This window comes from Spea bombifrons, chromosome 13 (assembly GCF_027358695.1).
Source record: "Spea bombifrons isolate aSpeBom1 chromosome 13, aSpeBom1.2.pri, whole genome shotgun sequence".
Taxonomy (NCBI): domain Eukaryota; kingdom Metazoa; phylum Chordata; class Amphibia; order Anura; family Pelobatidae; genus Spea; species Spea bombifrons.
Window position 1 is genome coordinate 24187375 of NC_071099.1, and position 25903 is coordinate 24213277.

At 42.5% G+C, this 25903-nt stretch overlaps 1 protein-coding gene across 1 annotated transcript; it reads left to right on the forward strand.

The window, feature by feature from the left end:
* Positions 1-6528: 6528 nt before the first annotated feature.
* On the forward strand, positions 6529-24130 carry MAP2K6 (mitogen-activated protein kinase kinase 6). The gene is made up of 12 exons (XM_053453754.1): positions 6529-6950; positions 12005-12074; positions 14044-14092; positions 14910-15023; positions 15147-15266; positions 19915-20031; positions 20381-20432; positions 20731-20858; positions 21033-21110; positions 21749-21888; positions 23347-23392; positions 23512-24130. Exons 1-12 carry the CDS (start codon positions 6932-6934, stop codon positions 23587-23589), a joined length of 1011 nt encoding a protein of 336 aa, XP_053309729.1. The 5' UTR covers positions 6529-6931; the 3' UTR covers positions 23590-24130.
* Positions 24131-25903: the final 1773 nt, after the last annotated feature.

Consider the following 25903-nt stretch of genomic DNA (forward strand, 5'->3'; position numbering starts at 1 on the left):
TGTATTACAAATGTAAATTTTATTGAATGAAATGTATTTTATGAAAAATATTCTAATTTAAAATTGCGTAAATTTAAATAAAATAAAATATTTTAAAAATAATTTCCTCTGGTCTCCAAGGGAACTGTAGTCAACAACCAGTATACAAATCAGGTCATTTAACAATTAAAACTAAATAGGTTATTTAATTAATTTAAATAAAAATACCTTTTGTTTAAATAAAAATCTACATTTCTGTTTGTTTTTACTACAAAAGTGCAACAATAATAAATATACGATGTTTTGAAGTTAGACATCAGTTAAAAAAAAAATCAGATATTTAATTTAAATTATTTCAAATAATTCAATTTTTTTAATTAATTTTAAATAAATAAAATATTAGTTTTTTTTTTTTATTTTAAATTTAAATGAAATAAGGTATTTTAATAAATTTAATGTAAACATTTAATATAAAATGCCGGATTCATTTATTTATTAAAATGGGGGGGAGGCTATGTTTTTGTTTTTATATTAAAATACTTTAAGTTCAAACTTCTGTACGTAACAAGATTGGTTACGTTGCTAAAAAAAAAATAAAATAAAAAAAATAATAATAAAAAAAATTGAATTATATCCCATTACAGATCTGCCTTTTAAAATAATTGTAAGATAATGACTATTAGGATATGGTGCATGCAACGATTTTAACAATTATTTGAAGAGGGTCCTCTGATCTAATCACCGGGACGGTAGACGCAGCGTAACGATTAATTACAGTTAGGATTAATTACCGAGATTTAATGGTGAAATCGGTACGGAAACAAAGGTTACTTTGTAATTATATTAAATGACTAATTAGCATCTTTACATGAAAGTACTGGACACTCTTGGTACATTCGACATTGTTACACCAATTATTTTTAAAAACTAATTTCTCTAATTACGTTACTTAAATATTTGTTTTAATTAGGCCCTTTTAGGCGCTGTTAATACCAAGCAATTCGTTATATTCGAAATCCAAAGCAAAATGGAGATATTGTCTAAACAGTAATTTTATTTCAGCTCTTACAGGCCACTGGAAACAAGAAATCATTAATTTAATTGGCAAAAAAATAAATAAAAACGATTCTATCATTTATAAAATTTGTGATTCTGAGTTTTTTTATTTAAATAAATTAAATTATTATTTTTTATCTATTTATTTCACGGCAAACTATTATTTAATTATTTTGGAAATCTTTTATATTAGAAAGGCTGAAATATCCTGCGAGAGGTGAGCATATCTAATCAATTTCTGCTCTGAAGTTATTTTTCTTGGCCCCGCCCCTTGCAAAGGCTATTTGAACCAATCAGGAGCAACCAGCAACTTAACAGTGGAGGAGAGATAACTTTGTGTAGTCATCACAGGAAGTTAAGATGGCTTATTCCATTGTATAGACACGGGGGGGGTTAATAAATCAAAGTTGTTGTTTTTTTAATCTGTACATTCCGTTTAATATGCAAATTTAGTTCATAGAACTGAAAAATGTGAGATTCATGGAAAATGACAGAGCAGCATTAAAAATGGATGGTTATCGTTTTAATCCAGCGTCTCTTAGCGTGTGAATAAATCATGTATGACCTGTTTCACGGGATGGAGTCGTTCTAATTATCCGTCAGGCAGCTCCTACCCCCGTTGTAAAATTAGCCAAATAAACACTTATTAATTCTAATTCCTGTTGCCACGGCGATAGATTGATCCTCAACCAAATTCTATGTGATGGGCGCTCAAAATGGCCTTCTCAAAACGCTCTATAGCCTATTGTCCCTTCCACCGGGTAATCTAACTTTCCACAACCTATGCCCATACCTTCCGACATGATTGGACCCCAGAGTGCCTTTACACATTAACCCTTTAATATTCTATCGCAAAGATTCTATTGCAGTCACTTGCTAATTGTGGCCTTGGTCCCATTTCATGTGAAAACCATGGCTTGACGGAAGGAAAGGGTATTCCGAATATCACCTGTGTTCAAGCAGGGATCTCAGATGGGATATAGCAGTGAGTAAAACACCAATCGGGATGCTCAAGAATGATTACATCAGATTAGACTATGAAGGAGTCAGCTCTAGACTATGTGACCCGAAGGATCTGCCCATTTACCCCAAAGTGAAGCATAATAATAATAATAATTGCACTGGGTACTGTGATAGGCCTAATATCTGGCCCTTTGCTCTGTGGTGGGGTCCGGTGCCAGCAAAACTATTTGCTACGCAGGAGGTAAGAAGATTAGGGCAGATTAGGTTGCCCACGGAACATGCCTGTGGCTGTTGTTAGGCTGTAGAAGTAAACAGGAAAATACAATATATTAAAATATATATATATTGATTTAAAGTATATTCTTGCACATTTTTGTTTGAGAAATAAGTTTTAAAACATATCATGTGTGTAAAAATTAGCAGCATTTTTAAAGGAGGACTGCCACCAAGTCAGGCAGCTGCATGTCAGCCATTTGTTTGAGTTCTCGCTCTGTTATGTGAGCCCTGATCTACTAAACACCCCGACTCCTTATTATACCGCTTGTGGTGAGCAATATAATGACTTAGTCTTAATCACACAGCCAGACTCTCTGACTAATAATAGTCTATGGAGGAACGGACTTCATTAGCGTTGCCATAAAGCATCAGCTCAGTGAGGTGTTTGAGCCGGGAAAGTCACCCAAAATATCACATGACTGACAGCAACGGCGGCTCCAAGTCTGCAGATAAAAGGGAGTTTATTGGAACAAAAAGCCAATTGACATTACTGTATACAGCGCTGGGGGGGTTATATTACTGTATACAGCGCTGGGGGTTATATTACTGTATACAGCGCTGGGGGGGTTATATTACTGTATACAGCGCTGGGGGGGTTATATTACTGTATATAGCGCTGGGGGTTATATTACTGTATACAGCGCTGGGGGGTTATTACTGTATACAGTGCTGGGGGTTATATTACTGTATACAGCGCTGGGGGTTATATTACTGTATACAGCGCTGGGGGTTATATTACTGTATACAGCGCTGGGGGTTATATTACTGTATACAGCGCTGGGGGTTGTATTACTGTATACAGCGCTGGGGGTTATATTACTGTATACAGCGCTGGGGGTTATATTACTGTATACAGCGCTGGGAGTTATATTATTGTATACAGCGCTGGGGGTTATATTACTGTATACAGCGCTGGGGGGTTATATTACTGTATACAGCGCTGGGGGGTTATATTACTGTATACAGCGCTGGGGGTTATATTACTGTATACAGCGCTGGGGGGTTATATTACTGTATACAGTGCTGGGGGGGTTATATTACTGTATACAGCGCTGGGGGTTATATTACTGTATACAGCGCTGGGGGTTATATTTTTGTATACAGCGCTGGGGGGTTATATTACTGTATACAGCGCTGGGAGGTTATATTACTGTATACAACGCTGGAGGTTATATTACTGTATACAGCGCTGGGGGTTATATTACTGTATACAGCGCTGGGGGTTATATTACTGTATACAGCACTGGGGGTTATATTACTGTATACAGCGCTGGGGGGTTATATTACTGTATACAGCGCTGGGGGTTATATTACTGTATACAGCGCTGGGGGGTTATTACTGTATACAGTGCTGGGGGTTATATTACTGTATACAGCGCTGGGGGGTATATTACTGTATACAGCGCTGGGGGAGTATATTACTGTATACAGCGCTGGGGGTTATATTACTGTATACAGCGCTGGGGGGTTATTACTGTATACAGTGCTGGGGGTTATATTACTGTATACAGCGCTGTGGGGGTTATATTACTGTATACAGCGCTGGGGGGGTTATATTACTGTATACAGTGCTGGGGGGGTTATATTACTGTATACAGTGCTGGGGGGGTTATATTACTGTATACAGTGCTGGGGATTATTACACTGGGACTGGCCCCTTTAACAATTTCCTAACTGACAGAGATTCCGAGATTACCCTATCACACCCATCCGTGAGTCACTCTGTCGGCTCCAACACCTGCTTAGTAACCCAGAGTTTATTCTCTCGTAGGAAGTGGAGCAAACATTACGATAACAATACTATTCAGAGACAAGGGAGCTGGATCGCAGCCCAAATAAGTGGGTGAGCTCGGCGTTATCGCACTTCCGGAGCGGGGGGGATGCCCCTCTTGGCACTCTGAGGGTCCGAGGGTTCCATGGCAATTTGATTTCAAAGTCCATATCATAGGAAAAGCCCATAACAACTCTGGGCCATGTATAATAATAATAACAATAATAACAACAATAACAACGTTAATAACAATAATAATAACAACTTTAATAACAATAACTTACTAGTAGAGACCCTATACTTTAGACATCAAAAATTACTTTGTTTAAGGGGGTGTGGTTAGGGGTGTGGCTGGGGAGGGGCTTTACTAATTACATAACTTTGTGACCTATTTATAGCTAATTAAACATTTAGCTATTTCCTGCTGTTTCTATACACATTATCGGGGCTTTTAGGGCCGTAGAACCCTGCGATCCCCTCATACCCAGCAAACATTCCGACCTCCTAGAAAAGAGGGCAAAGAAAAGAGGGACTGTCCCTTCTAAACAGGGACATTTGGCAGGGCTGTGTATGTGTAGAAGTGGGGTAGGAGTAAGGTTGGGGTGTTTAGACCTTCGGTGGTCTCGGAGAGGCAGCCTGCGTCCCCCGGATGGCTCTGGATGAATCATTAATTCCAGAGTCTCCTAGAAGGCTCCGGAGATTTGTAATCCAGGAGTGAGGGTTCACAGCAGAGCGCGGTCCCAGAAGCCGCTCCGACTTGTTTCTCTCGAATTAAAGATCTTATTTTCCAAGGAAACAGTTGCTTGTTGTTAAAAATAGCCCATTTACCGCGTCTGCTGATCTAAGCCTCTACCGGTTCCAGCGATGGGATATTAACCCTGTCGCCGCGACCAAACTGTTGAAAGGGACGTGATCGTTAGAAAATTTGCGTTCCTTTTCGGGGGACAAAAACGTTCTTCGGATTCGACGAAGTTCGTCCAACATTTCTATTTTTTTCCCCCCGGAAATCCCATTCATCCATATGGTTGCCATGGAAACAGGAAAGCGACACATAGAAGTTGAATTAAAACGGCGAGATTCTCCTCCTCTTAGCCAAGATGGCGGCCGCGGCGGCGTACGAGCGAACGGAGATTTTCGTACCGCCCGCGTTCGCTTCTTTTCTCCGGTGCCGCATTATTCGGACGAAACGGCATAATTCGTCAAGAAAAGGCATTCATATGGAAACAGATGTACAGATTAACCCTTACAAACCCATCTAAAGCCCGACGCTAAACTTTTTTTTGTATTATTGAATTTCTTTATAGGGCCCAAAAAGGAAGCATACCTCCCAAGCAGCCCTATTTAAAAGGACCAGTCCCTCTTTTCCTCCCCTTCTGTTCTAGCAGCGCAGAATATTTTGCTGGGTATGAGGGTCCTACAGCCCTAAAAGCCCCCCCAACGCGTGTCCGATAACACTTATACAAAGATCTCCAAGCTGCCCTGATGTGAACGCTCGCTGCCCGTAGCGTATAGGCGCCGGAATGAACACGTCTCCGGATAACGCGCATTCTAGCCGGGGTTGCGGTGATTTATTCATTGCGAGATGTGTTGATCCTTTGTCCTCATTTGGCCTCATGGTGCAGCTGGTGGGCTCTTAAATATCTTCCTCCGTCTCTTAGCCCTTTTCTGTTAGTAGCTGAACACTTCGCTTCCTTAAAACCTGCTGAGTTTTTTTTTTAGGGGGTGTCAGAGACGAGGCTTTCGGTGGGACTTTTATTTAACCCTACATTGAAAAAAATACTGGAAGGCCTATCAGCCATTATTATTATTCACTGTTCTATATGTCGCCATCATATTCCGTATCGCTGTATCCTGCCTTTACAGGAGGTTCTTCTCGCAAACATGACCCCCTCTGTGGCAACTTTCAGGTCTCCTCTGATCTCCATAATTCCTAAAGCCATTGGCCACTGCCTTCCAACTGGGACAGAGACCTCAAACCTGGACTGTGCCATATGAATCGGGACAGTCGTGAGTTGTTGCTTGATATAGCACCATCATAGTCCGCAGCGCTGTACGACCCGCTTACATTCAGCATTAATTCACTCCGCCACCCAACCCACTGGCATCACTCTATGCCAGAAGTTTTTTTTTTTGAACAAAAAATTACTCAAATGCAAAGATTTGTGGCAACTTACTTTAGACTTATCTGCTATTTTTCGACCTAAAAAAACCCAACTACAATGCAAAATCACCGTGCAAATATATGAGTAATACAAGGCTGCAGCATTTCAACAGTTAATAGTAGAATTATTTTGGGCATAAAGTATTCAACTCCTAAAGAAATAATAATAGTGAAACCCGAAGCCCCTCCCCTAATCCCCCCGGGGCTTTATTTACGCAGCGGTAAAGCGCGACTCCCCGTTCAGCCACTGCTACAGCCCCCTCCCCTTCCCCTAGTGCCCAAGCGTGGAACTACAACCCCCGGCGTCCTCCGCGGCGGCCTACAGGAAGTGCGCATGCGCACGCGCCTCAAGCGAGATCCAAGTTTGGAGCTTCAGCTGGCAGCCCTGGCCCATCATGTAGGTGCAGAGCCCGGGATCTCAACTGCAAGTAGGGCGACTACGTGAACACAGAGGGGAACAAAAACCCGCACTTTGCAATTTGCTTCCTGCAGCCCGTGCAATCCCCTCAGGGCTCCGTGGTTTTTCTGTTCCCTCTAATTATTTGCAAGGAGTCGTGCAAGCAAACAACTCGACACCCCCCCCTCCTCCTCCTTCCCCTTCCGTGCATGAAGACCGGGAGCCTGCAGTTCGCATCTTTGTTGGGAAAGTAAAGCTTCAAGAAAAGCACACAAAAAAAGTCTTTTGTGCACCCCTCCCCCCCTCCTCATCACAGCAAAAGGGGAGAATGTCTCAGTCTAGAGGAGGTAAGAACACCCTCCGGGGGCTTCCAGTGCAAGAAATGCAAAAACTGCAGCATGCACAGTCCCCCGGGAGCATGCATTTATTAATATACGGATGCATTTTAGAAGTTTGAGCCTTCCCCTGTGCGGTTGCATTTCCTGTTTGGTTGCTGCCCTTTTTTTTTTTTTTCCCCTTTCTGCACAGTTCCTGCAAGGCAGGGCTTCCATGCAACATGCCTGATTACCCGGGGGAGGGGGGGTCCAGATCTACCCCCTAATGCATGCATGTGATTAATTAACATGTGGTATTAATGATTTCCATGTCGTTTTCCTTCTCTGTGCATTAGTCTGGAAACTTCATGCATGCATGCAGGGCTTGCGTTCTAAGTGCATGCATTATTCTGATGCATGCTGCATTTAGTTTTTGAGCTATACATGCAGTGATTTGCTGCCTATGCAGTTTGCAGATACCCCCCCCCCGTTTAAAGTATGTCTGTATGTGGATTCTTCAGCTAGGATTACTGTAATTTTTTTTCCTCCCCGTTTGCAGCCAGCCCTTGCTATTGATTGGCGAAGTACAGCAGAAATATTACACCCTGGTGCCGGACACCCCCAGTGCTGCGATCTATAGCTAGACTGTGTATATATATATTATATATACGCGTACCGTCCAGCCGCATAAAGTGCGCTAGGGAATGCTCAGTTTAGGTAGTTGTGCCCTAAAGGCCTTGGGGTTGCTGGGAAACCCGGGGAAAAAGTGCCGTTTTTAGATCTGATCGGCAAGGGTTAAACGGGGACACGGGAAAAGCATGTAAAAATACAGATTTTTGGTAATTTGGCCTTTTTTTTGTCAATATAAGTAGTTTCGGATATATTTGTGCTGGTAAAATGCAGGATTGTTCAGTACATTGAGGGTTAACGATAATTCATTGGCCTATATAGCGCCAACATATTCCGCAGCGTCGTGGAGCGGCATATTAACCAATAATGTTGTGCAGTCACCCTAGCAACCGTTGGAACGCTCCCGTTCTCTGCACCGCCGTTCTTAACTTTGCACCGGAATTGCTCTTCAGGCTTGTTTATATAGCACCGGCCTATGCCGCAGCGCTGTACAAAGGGCTATAAAGAGTGTGCATGTATTTTAACCCACAAAGGGTTAAACATGTAAGTTAATGATTAAAAACAAAAAAAGAATACATTTACATAAAAGAGAATAACTTATTGTCACCGTAAGGGATTTATTGAGGCATTCGGTTTAAAAGCCTACTTATAGTATTGGGTTAGGGAACAGTCTCCCAGCAGAGCTGTCCTGAGCTAGTCCCGTACCATGCATGATGTGGTATATTGGGGGGGGGCGTTACTTATCTTTAGGAGAAGCTGCAGCACACCACCCTGTCGTGATCCCATTTTTCGCACTGCTTTTGGCTGCTTGAAGCAACCAATCGGGAAAACGTGCGTGTGCATGCGGGTGGTCTCATTAGACCCCTCTAAAGTCTCTGGGGAGTTAAAAATAAATGCCTTTTGGAGAAGCTGCAGCACGCCATGGAGATTTAAAGGGACCACGCAGCTGCCATGTGCATTAATGTGAATATATATATAATAATAATAATTATAAAATATATATATAATGTCTGCGCTGTCCCTTTAAGCAATTTATTTATTTTTTTTGGTGACATAATTAACACAAAATCAAACTTAAATGATTCAGCTTTTGTTTCATGGTTTCCGAGACTATTTATATGTTCTGTAAATATTGGTCAGACATTTTTAAAGCGCAACGCACGCTAATAAAAGTGACCCCGTCATTAAACGGCGGCGTTACGAGGAGTCTCCCCGGCGGGTTTACGTGGAAGGAGAAGGTAACGAGTCAGGCAAAGGTCGCGTGACATCCGGGGGGGAGAGGGACTTGGGTCCCCGAAGAAGGACACTTGGCTGGTATGGAGAAGGACTGAGTGACTGGCAATCGCTGGAGTCATCTTTCTGTATTTAGTTTTGTGTGACGTCGGACGGACTCGGCGAGGTTGAGAGGATGTGAGTAATACCTGAGCGTGAACGGCCCGGGATCGGCTCAGCGGGGGGATCCTAGGTGCGACTCGGTTCCAGTGACCCCAATGAATGCTTTTTGGGACCAAAAAAAAAATTCCTTTGCATCTAAATAGGACCCCCCCCCACCGGTTGCATTTCTATTGTCTTAAAAAAACACAAAGGGATAGCTTTGATGCTGGCCCTTTAAATTCTCTTTAACCCTTTGTGTGCCGTCACCTTGCATATCAATTCCAGGAATGCGAAGTCTTTTGTTAGATTTGCGTGGTTACAAAGCAAGAAGTATTTTATTGTTGGGATGAGCGCTGAGTATCCCAAAGTCTTACAAACGTCTATTTATTTTTATAATATTTATTGTTATTTTATTATTTGTTTTATTATTGTTATTATTATTATTGTTTGTTGTTATTGCTGTACGCAGCTCTCCATGTGAATATTGAGACTCGATGCGTCGGGGATGCTGTATCCACGCAGAATACTTTCTATCCCGGCACATTAGTAACTTCTTGCTGGAGTTGTAAGCCGGGCTGCGGGCGCTGAGACCGCATTGGATCTTTTTTTTTTTACTCTAATTGCAGAAGGGGTTTGCGGAAGCGCTCTGTTCTCGGCGCGGCGCTGGGGCGTCCTTATTTATTAGAAGGGGACGCTTTACTTGGCCCCACTTATTAAATCACTTTGGGGGATAGTTTAATAGGCAATCTCTAAAGACGTGCCCCAGAAAAAAAGACTTATTCTTAGTAGAAGCTGCAGCTCCCAGCCTCCTGCACGGTCTGACAGTCCTAGCCACCGATTGGCTTAAAGCAGCTAATGAGCAGCAGGAGAGGGCGCCACTCGATGGGAGCGATGTCCGCGCATGCATGAACCCCTAGGGTTAGGGTGACGTTGACTGAACGCAGAAAAGAGCTGCTAAGGGTCTCCTGCATATGTTGGGGGCATTCGGTGTTTGCAAGGAGGGGCCACCTACATTTAAAGGGACCTCCCAGCTGTCCCATGCACTCCAATGCATACGATGGCTGCAGCTTCCCTTTAAATGCTATTAATCTATACATAGGTGGAGCGGCAAGCAGGCGGGCCGATGACCTTCTGCTACTTGAGCTGGCCGTTATTCTGTCGGCCCGGCGCTCTGTCCCTATACAGGAAAAAACAAACAAACCCAATATTTATTATTATGTTTTTAATATTCTGGCCCATATGGATGCGTTTATCCGACCCGTAGCAGCCGGCGTCTAGTCGCCCGTTTCTCCTGCTGTAAAGACTCAAACCTTAATCAGTCGTTGGTCTCGTCTTAGATTCAGGAGCCGTATGTCTATCCCATGCATGTTTAATACCCTCACTGTATTACCCTCTACCACTTCTGCAGGGAGACAGCTCCGCTTATCTACCACTCCCCATCCCTTCCTGGTTTCAAATTCTCCCCGCATTACTCCAGTCTTGCTTTTGGGTGCAGTGATTAGTAACGTTTTGTGCATTGATGTAATTTCTTGATTCTTCCGCCTCCTCGAAACACCAGCCCTGTTACGGAGCTGTGACGTACGGAGCGATTCACGGTGCTGATGGGCGAGTTGGCCGCGAGTCATCGCCCTGCTTGCCACATCATCTACAAATTAGCTTTTAGTAGAACAGAGTTCTTTTTTTTGTAATTATTAATTTTATTTAAAGGCTCATATATTTATTCCTCCCCAGGGTTAAAAGTTAAAAGTACAGAAGCAACACATTTTCCTCCATAGAAGTTACTCATTTAAAGGGACTCTCCAGCCATCATACCCACTTTAATTCATCATAGCTGCGCAGCCCCTTTAACTCTCCCTGGTTTCTGCAGAACACCCCCTTATGGATTTAACCCCTTCCCAACCCCCACGCTGCCCCCCTGGGCCATAGCCAAATGTCCATGCCGACATATCTCCTGGCACACGTTATACTTGCGCTGGGTCACGTGCATGCGGAAAGTTCGTTAATGTTGATTGTTGAATGACTGAGAAGGCGGGGAGCTGCAGCTGTGGTGCTGCAACTTCTACCAAATTTTTTATTTAAATATTTTTTTTTAAATTTATTTATTTTAACTTTTTCAATTAAGATTGTAAGCTTGCGGGCCGGGCTCTCTCCACCGTATGTATCGGTTTGTCTCAGTCTGTCAATTGTCGGCTTGTCAGACCCCTTGGATATATGTTTTGTATTAAGCGCTGCGTAAACTGTTGGCGCTATATAAATAAAAAATAATAAATAATAATAAAGCGTGGTTTGAAATACCCCCCTGGGGCATTAAATTGTTCCTTAAAAAAAAAAACAAACAAAAAAAAAAACAATTGCACTTTTTGAGTCCGGCTGGAATTTGCGCAGATGTCGGAGGATCCGCCGTTCTCTTTCCACCTTTTGTTTTTTTCGAAGCTTCGCTGCAGCTTTCACCCCTCTGTAAACCGTCATAAATCACCCGGTGATTCTGGATCCACCTCGGGGTATTTACAACACAATTTCCCAGAATGTCGTAAAAAAAACAAACCTCAGGGCCTAAATCCATTCCAGCCGAGGTGACAAAAGAACGAGTTACAAGCCGGCGATTGTTTTTTCTTCAACGTTTTTATTTATTATTATTATTTTTAAATACTGTGCAGTTGAACTTGAAGCGATACTTTGTGTATAATTATTGTGTAGTCTAAAAGGAAAACTTGTTTCCTTAGTATCCACTCTGTGTGAAGTTATGGAAATGGTTTGTTTGTAGAGATGGTGGTAGATGAGTGGAGCAGCCTCCCAGCAGAAGTGGTAGAGGCTAATACAATGGGGGAATGTAAATATGCATGGGATAGAGCACATGGCTCCCGAAGATCAGCTTAAAGACTGAATAAGGTTTAGATCTTTACGGCAGACTAGACAGGGGGCCGAGTGGGGCCGAGCACTGTAACTTAACACCATCAACGATAAATCTTTTTAACTTTGAATTCTGTTGATAAGAGCGTCTAAAATATTCTGCGAGTGTTTTGGTGGCGTTGCTTACAAATGTATAATTTTGTCCCCCCCCCCTTTTATTTTTATTTTTTAAGGCAAAAAGAAAAAACCCGGATTGAAAATTACACCGGAAGTGTTTGAACAGCCGCAAGCCAGCGTACCCACGTAAGACCACGTTCCTTCGTAGCATACTTTCCCCCCTCCGCAAAGGGTTAACGCTTGAGACCATAGACCTCTTCTAATGCCCTAGTGCTAAGTGTGGACCGGTCAGCGGATATGTGCGTTGGTTGCCGTGGTGACTGCTCCACATTTAGAACTTTGCTCTTTAATGGCCGCTCAATGGATACAATCCTTCAGCCGCACATTCATATGAATTCGGTGACCCCAAACCACGCATGATCTATTCACTACAATCGCAGACGGGATCATTGATCTTATATCTGCGAGACAATGAGTCTATTCAAACGTACAAAGAAGGGTCGGGGGATGTGTTGTCAACCTGTCTCTGATGAGCAAAAACCCAAATGTAAGCCGTACTTATCGCTTGCTATCAGGCGCAGAGATTTTTGGAGCATTTTTTCCCTAGAGTTTACTGAGGGGGTGGTAGATAAGTGGAACCGCCTCCCAGCAGAAGTGGTAGAGGGTAATACAGTGAGGGTATTAAACATGCATGGGATATACGGCTCCTGAATCAAGACCAACAACGGTTTGAGTCTTTACAGCAGGAGAAACTGGCAGACTAGACGGGGGGCCGAATGGGGCCGATCTGCTTCTATTCCAGAAGTTGTCGATTAAGTTTTTTTGGATTCCAGCTGGAATGTTGTATAATCCTGTCGTGAATTTTAAATGTTAAACATTGAGTGCAGTTGGTGTTTGCGGAGTATAATAAAAGCTAATAATTAAACGTTAATTATAAATATATAAATAATATACAATATATAAAATATATAAAAATATAATTATAAATATATATGTAAAATATAAATAAAATAAAATATATAAAATAAATATATATGTAAAATAATATAAATATATAATATAATCAAATGTATCAAATAATAATATATATATATATATATATATATATATATATATATATATATATATATATATATATATATATATATGTACGTAAAATAATATAAATAAATAATAAAGCCTCATTCATTGTTTGTTGGGAAAACAGTTGGTGTTTCTTGAATGTTTCGATCTTGGGTGTATGAGTTCTGCAGGAGGCTAGTAAGCGGGAGACGCGGCTAGCGGAGGTTTTCGTTGCCGGTGGATCGCACAGTGTATGAAGTGTACGAGGTGTATATGAGGTGCTGCTGACATCACGGTGGAGCCGCAGCTGAGACGTTCCCCGCGGCTTCTGCATTCCTGGAATTCCTGCTGCGGCCTGAATCGGCCGGTTCCACCGCTCGCATCGGGCGAGTCCTGCTGTCTCCTGCCGGCTTCCTTGTGCCTCACCGAGCGGCCGGCCAGCTTTCTCTTACCCCCCTATTTAACTAGATACCCCGTGGTCTCCAACACCGTCTCGGATTCATACAACTCAGATACCCCACCTTGATATTAATGCAGAAACATACTTTGATTAGAACCATGTTGACCATCTAGTCCAGGGGTGTCCAACCTTTGGCCCTCCAGCTGCTGCTCCCATACTCCTCAGCCAGCTCCTTAGCTGAAAGAGCATTATGGGAGATGTAGTCCTGCAGCAGCTGGAGGGCTGCCGGTTGGACACCCCCGATCTAGTCCCTGCGTTAACGGCTTCTGCTGGAAGGCAGCTCTGGTATCTACTGCCCATCTGTATGGAACTTTCTTAGTCCCGCTATAGAAGACTTGGCGTCTTTACTTCTTTGTGGATCTACACACCCAACCCTCACGTGAGAGATCAGTGAAAGAATAACATGAAACAATAATAATAAAATAAAGATCAAACCTCACCAAAATATATCTTCTTTTGACATTAAATATATATATATATATATATATATATATATCTCATGCATATTGTTTTGGGTGAGTTTTTAAAGATTCTTGTGCATTCAACACAGAGCAAAGCAAACAGAAGCCAAAGGGTTTCAAGGTCCCCCTGGCCGCGCATGTTTCTTATCTCATTGTTTGTTTACCTCCGCAGGCCGCCAAGAGATCTAGACTCCAAAGCCTGTATCCTGATTGGAGAAAAGGTACGTGTAATAACATTTGGGCTTAAAACCGCGTATAGATCCTTATGGCTGGGATTTACAATGAGTGCAGCTCGAACTCGCTTTATATGAAAAATATTTTTAGAAAATTAGGTATTTATTTTTTTTTTTTTTTATTGTTTAGCGTAAAAACCTAGAAGTTTTCGTACAAGCTGAACGTTTCATGTCCCAATGGTCGGTGCGGCAATATATTAAAATACAAACTCTTGTCCTGTGAAATATCGAGTTTCGTTCCGTGCAGCGGGGGCCGGTGTGGTGCAGGCGGCATTAATCCCGCGGTTGTTTTTAACATGTTCTAAATTTACTTTCTACTTCATTAAATTGTCTTGAGTTTTCAGGCTGTACTTGAGTCCTTCGGCCAGGAGTATTTTTGGAAGCCATTTAATCTTAATCCGAGGAAATTCTCTGTGACCTGCTGAGTTCAGGGAAGCAGTAGCCGGCCCTTAACTTTGCAGTGTTGAGGGGGCCTGAGTTGACCCCTTTGTGCCTAGAATTTGGTGGAATGCTGTCATTTCTTGGTTAGTTCCTTCTAGAATCCCAGGAGGTGTTGTACATGTACAGACATGTCCGTTATTTAGGGAAGCTGTATAATGCTAGTAGAGAGATCTCAGGCTTGTTAGACCGGAGTTCATGGTAACCCCAAGGCACCATTAGCCATAAGACCGCTATTGGAATTCTAGAACCTCTGAGATGCCTTCACAAGGCAAAAGTCAAAAGCGCATCCTTCGTATCTGGATCTGAGGGCTATAATATGGTCCATAAAAAGCATGAGCGTTATCAATTTCCTTGGTACCCGCAGAACTTTGAGGTGAAGGCAGATGACTTGGAACCTATAGAAGAACTCGGACGAGGAGCCTATGGCGTGGTGGAGAAAATGCGCCATGTCCCCAGTGGGCAGATCATGGCGGTAAAGGTAAGGAAAACAAAACCCAAGCTCCAAACAGACCACACGGTGGCGCTGTCCCCATTTGAATGTCGTCTCCATATATGGAAATATTTGGTAATATGTATTGATCGTTATATCGCCCCCCTGCAGCGTATCCGGGCGACAGTCAACACTCAGGAACAGAAGAGACTCCTTATGGATCTGGATATCTCCATGAGGACGGTGGACTGTCATTTTACGGTCACATTCTATGGAGCATTATTTAGAGAGGTATATATTGCATTATTAGACACAATTCATAGCATTTCCCCCCAAACTTCCTTAATCAAATGGGGGAAACAATTATTGTACTGAATATTAGTGTATATTACCAGGGGCGTACCTAGAGTATTTGGCACCTGGGGTGGATCCTGTATGTGGCATCCCCCCCCCCACATACACTTTAAAACTGCATAGCTTCTACCGTTATATACCGGCGCAGACACTGAAGGTGGTACAGAATTACTGTTATCATTATATACTGAGTCAGACATTGACGGTGGTACAGCATAACACCTATCACTATATACTGAGGCACACATTGACAGTGGTAGAGCGTAATCCCTATCACTATACATTGAGCCAGACATTGACAATAGTGCAGCATAACTCCTATCACTATATACTAAGCCAAACATTGATGTGGTGTAGGCCTACCACTTCATTGTCTGGCTTAGGGATGCCCCAAAACGAATTCTGGACTGAAACCGAAAATGCAGCATTTACCTGGCCGAAACCGAATATGACCCCCCCACACCATAAAAAAATGTAACACTTTTATTTAAAGTAAGTAACACACCAAAATAGGACAAAACAATTAAATAACAATATTAATATATATATATGATAGGAATGTGATTGCTGTTAATTATATATATATATATATATATATATATATATATATATATATATATATATATATATATAATTAACGGCAATCACATTCCTATCATGCCCAGGCATACCCAGATTCCAGGATATACTCGCAGACTTGGCATGATAGGAGTATGATTGCCCTATCTACCCCTTCTCACTCCCTTCTCCCTATCTACTCCCTCCTAACTATCTACCCTCTCCCTCTTTGAAGTTCACTTACCGTATATTCCGGCGTATAAGACGACTTTTTAACCCCAGAAAATCTTCCCCAAAGTCGGGGGTCGTCTTATACGCCGGGTACTAACCGAGTACCGGGTACTTACCAAGCCGGAGGGTCCCACGAAGCCATGAATCTCTAGGGGAGGGGCGAGTGGAGAAGCCGCCTCCCCTGGGCCGGTCTTCAGGGCTACGCCGAGGTAGGTGCAAGATCGTGATCTCCACAACTATCCCTGATCGGCAGGGCTGCTTGGGGAGATCACGACCTCCCTCTAACTAGCCCGATATTAGGGAGCTCGAGGTCTGGCACTTCAGACCTCGGCTTCCCTGCTCCCTAATCACTACGCGCCGGCTATTGATGCCGAGCGCGGGGATGACGTCATGTCCTGGCAACGGCATCAATTGCCGGCGCGTAGTGATGAGGGAGCAATAAAGCAGAGGTCTGAAATGACAGACCTCACGCTCCCACAACTGAATGGAAGAAAGAAGATAGAAGATGAGAAAAGTAAGAGAAGTAAGAGATGTGGAGAAAAGGGGTGTGAGTGCAGTGTATGCATGGTCAGATGGTGAGATGGTCAGTGTATGTGTATGGTCAGGTGTGTGTAAGAGCAGTGTAGGCATTTGTGTGTTTGTAAGCTGGCATGTGTAAATAAATATATATATATATGTATGTATGTATATATGTATATATATATATATATATATATATATATATATATATATATACCGTATTGGCTCGGATATAGGCCGCACCCTAAAAGTTTGGTGCTTTTTTAAAGAAAATTTTTTTCTTTAAAAAAAGCACCAAAAAAAAACATGCTGCCACTCTGTCCCCCCCCCCCCAAATATGCTGCCACTGTCCTCCGTCCCCGAGATATGCTGCCACTGTCCTCCTCCTCCCCCCCCACCGAGATATGCTACCACTGTCCTCCCTCCCCGAGATATGCTACCACTGTCCTCCTCCCCCCCCCCACCGATATACGCTACCACTGTCCTCCCTCCCCGAGATATGCTGCCACTGTCCTCCTCTGCCCCCCCCCCTCCTTGACTTACCGGAGCAGACTCCCGGGTGTCTTGCGGGGCCGGTGGGGGACATCTACGCAATACGCGTATGTAACTTCCGGTGCCGGTACCGGATGTTGCATACGCGTATTGCGTAGATGTCCCCCGCTGGCCCCGCAAGACACCCGGGAGTCTGCTCCGGTAAGTCGGGGGTGGGCAGAGGTAAAACGCATCGTGCGGACGGTCTGCACGATGCGCTTAGACAACCTCCCGTGCCGGCACCCCCCCACGTGGGAAGTGCTGGCAAGGGAGGCTGTCTGAGCGTATCAGACAGTAGGATGCAGGTCCCCTGCACCGCTGCGGGGGATCTGTATCCTAACCCCGCTGCCTGCCCGGCGCCCGGGACTGCATGTCCCAGGCGTCGGGCGCTAGATCCCGAATATAGGCCGCACCCCCACTTTAAAGACTTAAAGTGGGGGGGAAAAAGTGCGGCCTATATGTGAGCCAATACGGTGTGCGTGTGTGTGATATATATATATATATATATATATATATATGTGTGTGTGTATAAGGGCAGTGTATGTATGTATATGTCTGTATAACAACCAGACAATCACCGGTAAGGTACATCGCTTGCCGTGATTGGCTGGTTGTTGTATGCTGGGTAGAGGGGTAGTCTTATACGGCCAGTATAGCCCAAACTCTATATTTTAAGTGGAAAAGTTGGGGGTCGTCTTATACGCCGGAATATACGGTACCTTTCAGGAGCCCTGCGGTGGGGGTGCAAGGCCTCTGTCTCCCAGCTCTGCCACTGTATGGAACAGTATAGAATGATGGGAGTTATGATGTACTTTAGAGCATAATTATATAATGAAAAATTCATTGGAAATGGTACAGCATAACACCCATCACTCTCACACACATGCAGCGATCCACACACATGCAGCGATCCACACACATGCGCACCGATCCACACACATGCATACCGATCCACACACATGCATACCGATCCACACACATGCATACCGATCCACACATATATATATATACCAGGGGCGTCCAACATGCTCGAGACCTCGAGGTGCGGCCCGCGTAAGATCGGCAGCCAGGGCAACCGATCTTACGCGAGCCGCACCTCAAGCCCTGCTACTTACTTGTGGGAGGGTCTTCTGGACTGCACAGAGGAAGCGGAGTTCACGTGACATCAGCTTTAGCAGAGAAGGCAGAGGGAGGCCGTGCCCCCTGCTGAAGTCTGTAAGCGGCATCGAGGAGCTGCAGTGCAGGTAAGGGGGTGGGGAGGGTGTTTGAATGAGTATGTGTGATTGAGGGAATGAATCTGTGAATGAATGATTATATGAATAAATGAGTGTGTGTGTGTGATAGCATGGATGTGTAAGTGCTGGAACCTAGGCATGATGGGACTGTGATTGCTGTTAGCAATCACACTCCTATCATGCCAAGTCAGCCAGTACATGCTGAAACCTGGCCTGCTGCCCCCCTTGTGTATTGATGCTGCCAGCAGTATGGGGTCTGCACATCACTTACAGCCACCCTGTACCAGCGTGTATTGGCTGACTTGGCATGATAGGAGTGTGATTGCTAACAGCAATCACAGTCCCATCATGCCTAGGTTCCAGCATTTACTGGATGGATGTGTAAGTGCTGGAACCTAGGCATGATGGGACTGTGACTACTGTTAGCAATCACACTCCTATCATGCCAAGTCAGCCAATACATGCTGGAACCTAGCTAGCTGCCCCCCTTGTGTATTGATGCTGCCAGCAGTATGGGGTCTGCACATCACTTACAGCCACCCTGTACCAGCGTGTATTGGCTGACTTGGCATGATAGGAGTGTGATTGCTAACAGCGAGCACAGTCCCATCATGCCTAGGTACCAGCATTTACTGGTTGCCCGGGTTGCCAGCATTTACTGGTTGCGAAGTCATATTGCTAATTTTGTCCAGTTGGGTGTTACCTACTTTTATTAAAAATGTGAGTTTTTATTATTATTTTTAAAGGTGGGGGTCATTTTCGGTTTTGGCTAAGTGAACCCTGAATGTTTTGGTCCAGAATTTTCATTTTAATTCATCTCTAGAATAAATCTAGGGAATCCTGAATTTGTATTTGCAAAACTTTCTAGGCCCAGAAATCAGTGAGAGGAAGAGTAAAGGTTTTGTGTCATTTTACTTTATTTTAATCTGCATATTTTATTAAAGGCCATATTTTTTGTCACAGTGAAAAATGAGTGCGGCCCGCGCACGTATACAATTATGATGAAGTGGCCCACTGCAGAAAAAACTTGGACACCCCTGATATATACCAATCCACACATATATACCAATCCACTCTCACTTAATGTTTTCCTACCTTTCCTCTTTTCTCCTTACAGCTCCTTTTCCTCCTCTTCTTCAGTTCTTCTGTCTTCTTCCGGGTCAGAGGGCACGGACAGCGGTGGGCGCGGCTTCAGTGTTGTGCGCCGGGATCTGACAACAACCCCGGCGCACAGCAGTTGTTGCCGCGCGGATCGAAAGGGAGCGGTATCGGAGGTCTTTAACAGACCTCCGGCTCCCTTGAGTGATTTTAAGCCGGGTTCAAGGGAGATCCCGCTTCCTTGCGAGCCTGCTCCTCCAGCGGGGGACATTACTGTCCGTCTCTGGAGGGGTGCCGGGTGCCGGCAAATTGGCACCCCCCTGATGAGCGGACCGCCGCCCCCCCGCTAGGTACGCTACTGTATATTGCGTGACAGCATTAATTCTGTACCTTTTTGTATTCTTCTCTTCTAGGGCGACGTCTGGATCTGTATGGAGCTCATGGACACTTCGCTGGACAAATTCTACAAGAATGTAATAGACAAAGGCTTGACGATCCCAGAGGACATCTTGGGCAAAATAGCAGTTTCTGTAAGTGTCCGCCCCATTAGTGTTATGAGGCCGCGTCTAATGCTTCGACGGTTCATTCATATACATCAAGTAATTAGTAGAGGTTAAAAGGGGAGTCCGTACTGCCTGATATGCGTGTTGTGGCTATAAAATCCCTTTTTTATTAGAACTCCTGCTGTACATGTTCTCCAGCAGCTCTTAAGATGTTGAGCGTCATGGTTGTTCTACAAGAACTTAAGGGCAGGATGTTACAGTCTTCTCTCTAAATTTACCCCTGTGTTCAGAAGACTTTAGAATTATTTAATGAGCTTATATGGAATTTCATTTTACGTTTATTTATTTTTTTCTCTGTTTTTACTATTTTTCATAGATTGTCAGAGCGTTAGAACATCTGCATAGTAAATTGTCCGTGATCCACCGAGGTAAGCTTCTAGACCTTTGCTTCAATTTCTTTTTTGCGTAACCACCTTAGGGTTTGCACATAAATGTCAGCGTATTTTTTTACATCTGCGAATTCCATCCTCTGGTTCTTTTGTACACCAGAGGACACTTCTTTAAAGCGTATGCCTTGGAGTCTTAATAGCTGTTCAGTGGTGGGCTATTCATAAAGTAACCCATGGAGAAGGACCTCTTTGGCCTCCTCACAATTGTCCCATTTAGTGCTTGATACTGAAAATCCAGATATTGGTTTGACTTGGTTGTTTCTCTGCTTTGTTTCAGATGTGAAACCATCCAATGTGCTCATTAACAAGCAGGGCCAGGTGAAGATGTGTGATTTTGGCATCAGCGGTTACCTGGTGGACTCTGTAGCCAAAACGCTAGACGCCGGTTGCAAACCATACATGGCTGTAAGTTTACCGCGACGTCGTTAAGACCAGGAGTTGATGACCATTGTTCTAAGATATTCCTCCCTTTATTATCTCAGAACGTTTGTACTTGTTGGTCTTCTACTGCATTTTTATGTCTGGATATATAATCATGTAATCTTATCCTTTTTTTTTCTTATTTTATTTTTTTTGTAGCCTGAGAGAATAAATCCAGATCTAAACCAGAAAGGATACAGTGTGAAATCTGATATCTGGAGCCTGGGAATTACGATGGTATGAACTTGCCTCTCTTTTCTTTTGCTCTCAGGGTTGTAAAGGTATAGTTACCTGTACTTAGGAGCTCGGAGATAAGGTATGATGTACCTTTAAACAAACTTAACCCTTTGCACTTCCCAGTCATTTCGCAGCAAATGTTAATTACAGTTCCAGTAGGTGGCAGCATATTCAAAGTTACAAAAGTTGTGTTGCTACTTGAAGCTGGAGATCTCGATGTTGTAGATGGCTGCCTACGCCATTTACTCGATCTCTTCCTCAAATTGCCCCCTGGCAGTACATATTCTTCTGGGATGAGTGCAGGTTGACCGATACGTGTCTGATTAGAGGACCAAGTGGGATAGCCGAGAAGTAAAAAAAGGTTTGATGAGCGGGATTCGTTCTAGAACATCACCACCACCTTCTGCAGGATTAGCATGATATGTTTTAAGTTTATGACCCTCAACAGTATCACTAAACAACCTTAAATTTGTCAAGAGGAACGTCAATGACTTTTCAGCCCGTGGCCAAAATGTCTACCTGTGTTTTTTTGTTTCCTTCAACTAAGCCACGTGGGTTTTTTCTTTGTTTTTTAACTGGATTAGCGTAATATTTCATGTTACCTATTTTTAATTAATATATTACCTCCCTTGTAATAGTTGGAGCTCGCTATCCTAAAGTTCCCTTACGATTCTTGGGGAACCCCCTTCCAGCAGCTGAAGCAGGTGGTCGAGGAGCCATCTCCACAGCTTCCCGCAGATAAGTTCTCGGCTGATTTTGTTGACTTTACCTCAAAGTGGTAAGTTTCACTGTATTGCGTGTATCTTTAAGAGACTCCCAACCAGGGGCGTAACTAGAAACATCAGGGCCCCGGTGCGAGAATCTGTTAAGGGCCTCTCCCCAACCCATCTATCCCTTTCTCACTATCTCCCCTCTCCCTACCCCCCCTTCTCACGATCTACCCACTCCCTCCCTACCCCCCTTTGTAGGTCACTTACCGTCAACTCCTGTGTTGGGAACGTGAGGCGTTTGTCTCGGGTGCCGGCGCTTCACGCTGAGCGCCGGCACCCGAGACAAACGCCTCACGCTCCCAACACTGCACTCTGGGCAGCGCTGAGGCAGGCGGCAGGGAGCAGAGGAGTCCTGGATTTCTGTCAGTCAGGGGGGCCCAAGAGGTCGTTTTCAGCAACCGCTCGGCACCCCTGAGTGGCAGAACTCCAGGGCCCGGTCGCAGTCGCGACCCTGGTAGTTCCGCCACTGCTCCCAACATTTGTAGGGTTTTAGACAGTTGCTATGTTTGTTATTTTAATTATTTAAATTTTTTTTTTTTTTTTTAAAAACAAAAAGCTAGAAATAAATCATTAAAAAAACAAACAAACCCATATACACCCTGGTTGTTACAGTAAAGTGTGAGCAATCTGTTTACAGCCAGATAATATCAGGAAGTATGTTTTCCACTTTCTGGAATCCCAGCGGAGGTGCCCGGTTTGAGTCAGTGCATCTCCTCACGTTTATTTTTAATTTTTTTTTTTGTATTTTCTTATTTTATGTTTCTGGTTATGATGCAACCTGTCTTACTGTTTGTCTGTCTGGGAAGTTTTTCCTAAGATCTCTAGAGCGGAAGCAATTGCAGGAAACGTCCTGACTAAAGACGGGTAAACTTATTCCCGATGAGGAGCTAACGTGTCATCATAACGGATGTCACACGGTCAGACGCTGGCCTGTAATTTCCCTGGTTACAAAGTAACAATTAGAAGACCTTTTCATATTTATTTTGGTATTCTTTTTAATACGCAAATACTGGGAGATATGTTAAAAGCACGGATTGCGGGAATAAAATAGAATTAAAAAAGAAAACCAAAAATAAATATTGTGTTTTTATTTTTGTTATTTTGAGTTTAGAATTTTAGGTTAAAATTGTAAAACTGCGTAAACTGTTTTGGAAGTCGGTCTGTTTCAAACCTATGGACCCCTTCATCTGTATAATGTATGCAAGAAAGTAGAACTTTTTTGGAATCCCTAAAAGGGGACTGTCTGCTTCATTGCTATCATCATGGATTATTTATAACGAAAATACAAATTCCCCCTCCCCCCATTTTTTTCATGATTTGTTTTAGGGATATTTGGATTAAAAGTGAGACGTGTTATACCCCAGAAAAGCTTCCCTCTAAAGGGGGGCGCTATGCCAGTAATTGATATTTGAAGAATGGGGTCCGTATGATTCTCTGAATCTTTATATTTGCATGTTTTATTTTAGCTTGAAAAAGAATTCCAACGAGCGTCCTACTTACTCAGAGCTAATGGTAAGTATTTTAACACCAAATCTATAATATTCTGACCCAAATCCAATGGGATCCTGGAGCTGTTCATGGAAACATTGGATTTTCACAGTAAACATAATTTATTTATTTTTTTTCAACAGCAACATGCCTTCTTCACTTTGCATGAAACCAAGAACACTGACGTGGCGTCGTTTGTTAAACTCGTCCTGGGAGATTAAGCGGACGCCACACGACCTCTCTCACACCCTCCACGCGGACTTCTCCCAACAGGACACACGAGGCGGCTTCGATTGGCTGCTGTACTCCAGTGCCCGCAGCAATGCATCATGGGACTGGGAAAACTGGACTCCACGTTGGCCTCCTCAACAAAGAATGGCTTTCTAGTTAATATAATACCCTAACCCCCTGTTCTGCCATAGAAGCTGCTCTTGGCAGTGTCTGAATTACCAAAAAGGGGCAGTTGCAACCCATTTGCTGCCAGAGGGGGTTTATAATCATTTTAGTTTTGTCTGTTTCCTTTTTTTTTTTTTTTTTTTTTTTTTTTTTTTTATAGGTGCTACTGTAGTTTTTTTTTTTCCTGCACCCACTTTTTGTCATAAAAATATTTATGTTCAATATTTTAACTAGGTTCTGTTTTTATGAGAGGACGTATGTGTGACGTGGTAGGAGAATGGTCGTAAATATTTATAGGATTTTGCTGGTGAAAGGGTGAAAACATATTATATTTTTTTTTTTCTTGTTCCCCCCCATGTAAACTATTTAATTTTTTTCCCCTTAAATGATTCTGGATTTTCTGTGTGAAGGATTCCCCCCACCTCCCATTTTTTTAACACCATGTAGCGCTATATATAGTAGATTATGTTTTTATAAAGAGGGCTGAATTTGATGATTATCAAATATGGTCTTACCGCATTTACCCCATGGGGAATCTAATTCTGGATACATGAACTTGTAGTTTGCAATTTTTTTTTTATTCCTCCCATAATGCGCTAAAAAAGCATGGTGCTGCGTGGGAAATATTAAATACCGTGTTAATAGGCAGAACGCAGGAATCTTAAAACCTAGCACCAAAATCCCCGATAACAGAACACTGCTGTATTTTTACTCGTTTGGTATTATAAGGGCTCATCCTAATTTTACTCTTTTTATCAACCAAAGGTATTTCTGCCCACCTATTTTCTAACTTTGTCCCTTTTTTCTTTTATATATCTATATATATATATATATATATCTTTTAGGCTACAGCTGTAATTTGTTTTTAAATTTTTTTTTTTTTAAAAAAAAAGGATGTTTTCGTTATTATACACGAAAAGAGTAGGTTAGTCAACAGTTATCCACCGACAAGTGGGGGGAAGCTTATGGGTTGGCTCCCTTCTGGTTTAAAAACGGCATTTTCTCAATTCTAATTAGTATTTTTCATTTTTCATTTGTAACTCTGATTTTTTTTTTTTCTTCATCCTTTTTGGTACCAGAGAGGCCTGCATTTCATTGCAAATGTTTGGGTCATGGTATCCATGGCACATAGCAATGATCTGTATTCCTAAGAAGCAAATAGAAATTTGTGTGTCCTTGTATGGCTTTTAAAAATAAAAAAATAAAAGAAAAAAATCTGCAGGGTTATAGAACGGAGTGTGTCCTTATTGAGCAGAACACCGGGGAATATATAGCTGTTTTATTTCCAATCAAATGAAAATGTCTTGCATATCAATTATATATTTTAATGTCAAACCGTCTCCGTGTTTTTCCTTGTTTCTAATGTTGTTTTTCCTTAATACGGGACATTCTTTCTTCTAGATCCTTAAAGTGGACTGTTAAAATAGCATGTCTGATTTACAAAAATGCCAAAATGTTATTTTCTTCTTATTATTGTCTTATATAGTGCTACCTGTTCCTGCAGTCCATACAGTCAAATAATCTGACAAAACTAGAATTATATATATTCTATCTAATTATTCTATCTAATCTAATTATTCTATCTGATTATTCTATCTCTATCTGATTATTCTATCTATCTCTTTATTCTATCTGTATATTCTATCTGTATATTCTATCTGTATATTCTATCTGTATATTCTATCTGTATATTCTATCTGTATATTCTATCTCTTTATAATATCTCTTTATTCTATCTGTATATTCTATCTGTATATTCTATCTGTATATTCTATCTGTTTATTGTATCTGTTTATTGTATCTGTTTATTCTATCTGTTTATTCTATCTGTTTATTCTATCGGTATATTCTATCTCTTTATTCTGTTTATTCTATCTGTATATTCTATCTCTTTATTGTATCTGTTTTCCTATCTGTTTTCCTATCTGTTTTCCTATCTGTTTTCCTATCTGTTTTCCTATCTCTTTTCCTATCTGTTTTCCTATCTCTTTTCCTATCTCTTTTCCTATCTCTTTTCCTATCTGTTTTCCTATCTCTTTTCCTATCTGTTTTCCTATCTCTTTTCCTATCTCTTTTCCTATCTCTTTTCCTATCTCTTTTCCTATCTCTTTTCCTATCTGTTTTCCTATCTGTTTTCCT

Excerpts from the sequence above, each read along its gene's own strand:
- MAP2K6 (XM_053453754.1), top strand. Across the intron at positions 15,267-19,914 it reads ATGGAGCATTATTTAGAGAG|GGCGACGTCTGGATCTGTAT; the intron begins GTATATATTGCA and ends CTTCTCTTCTAG. Across the intron at positions 20,032-20,380 it reads TGGGCAAAATAGCAGTTTCT|ATTGTCAGAGCGTTAGAACA; the intron begins GTAAGTGTCCGC and ends TATTTTTCATAG.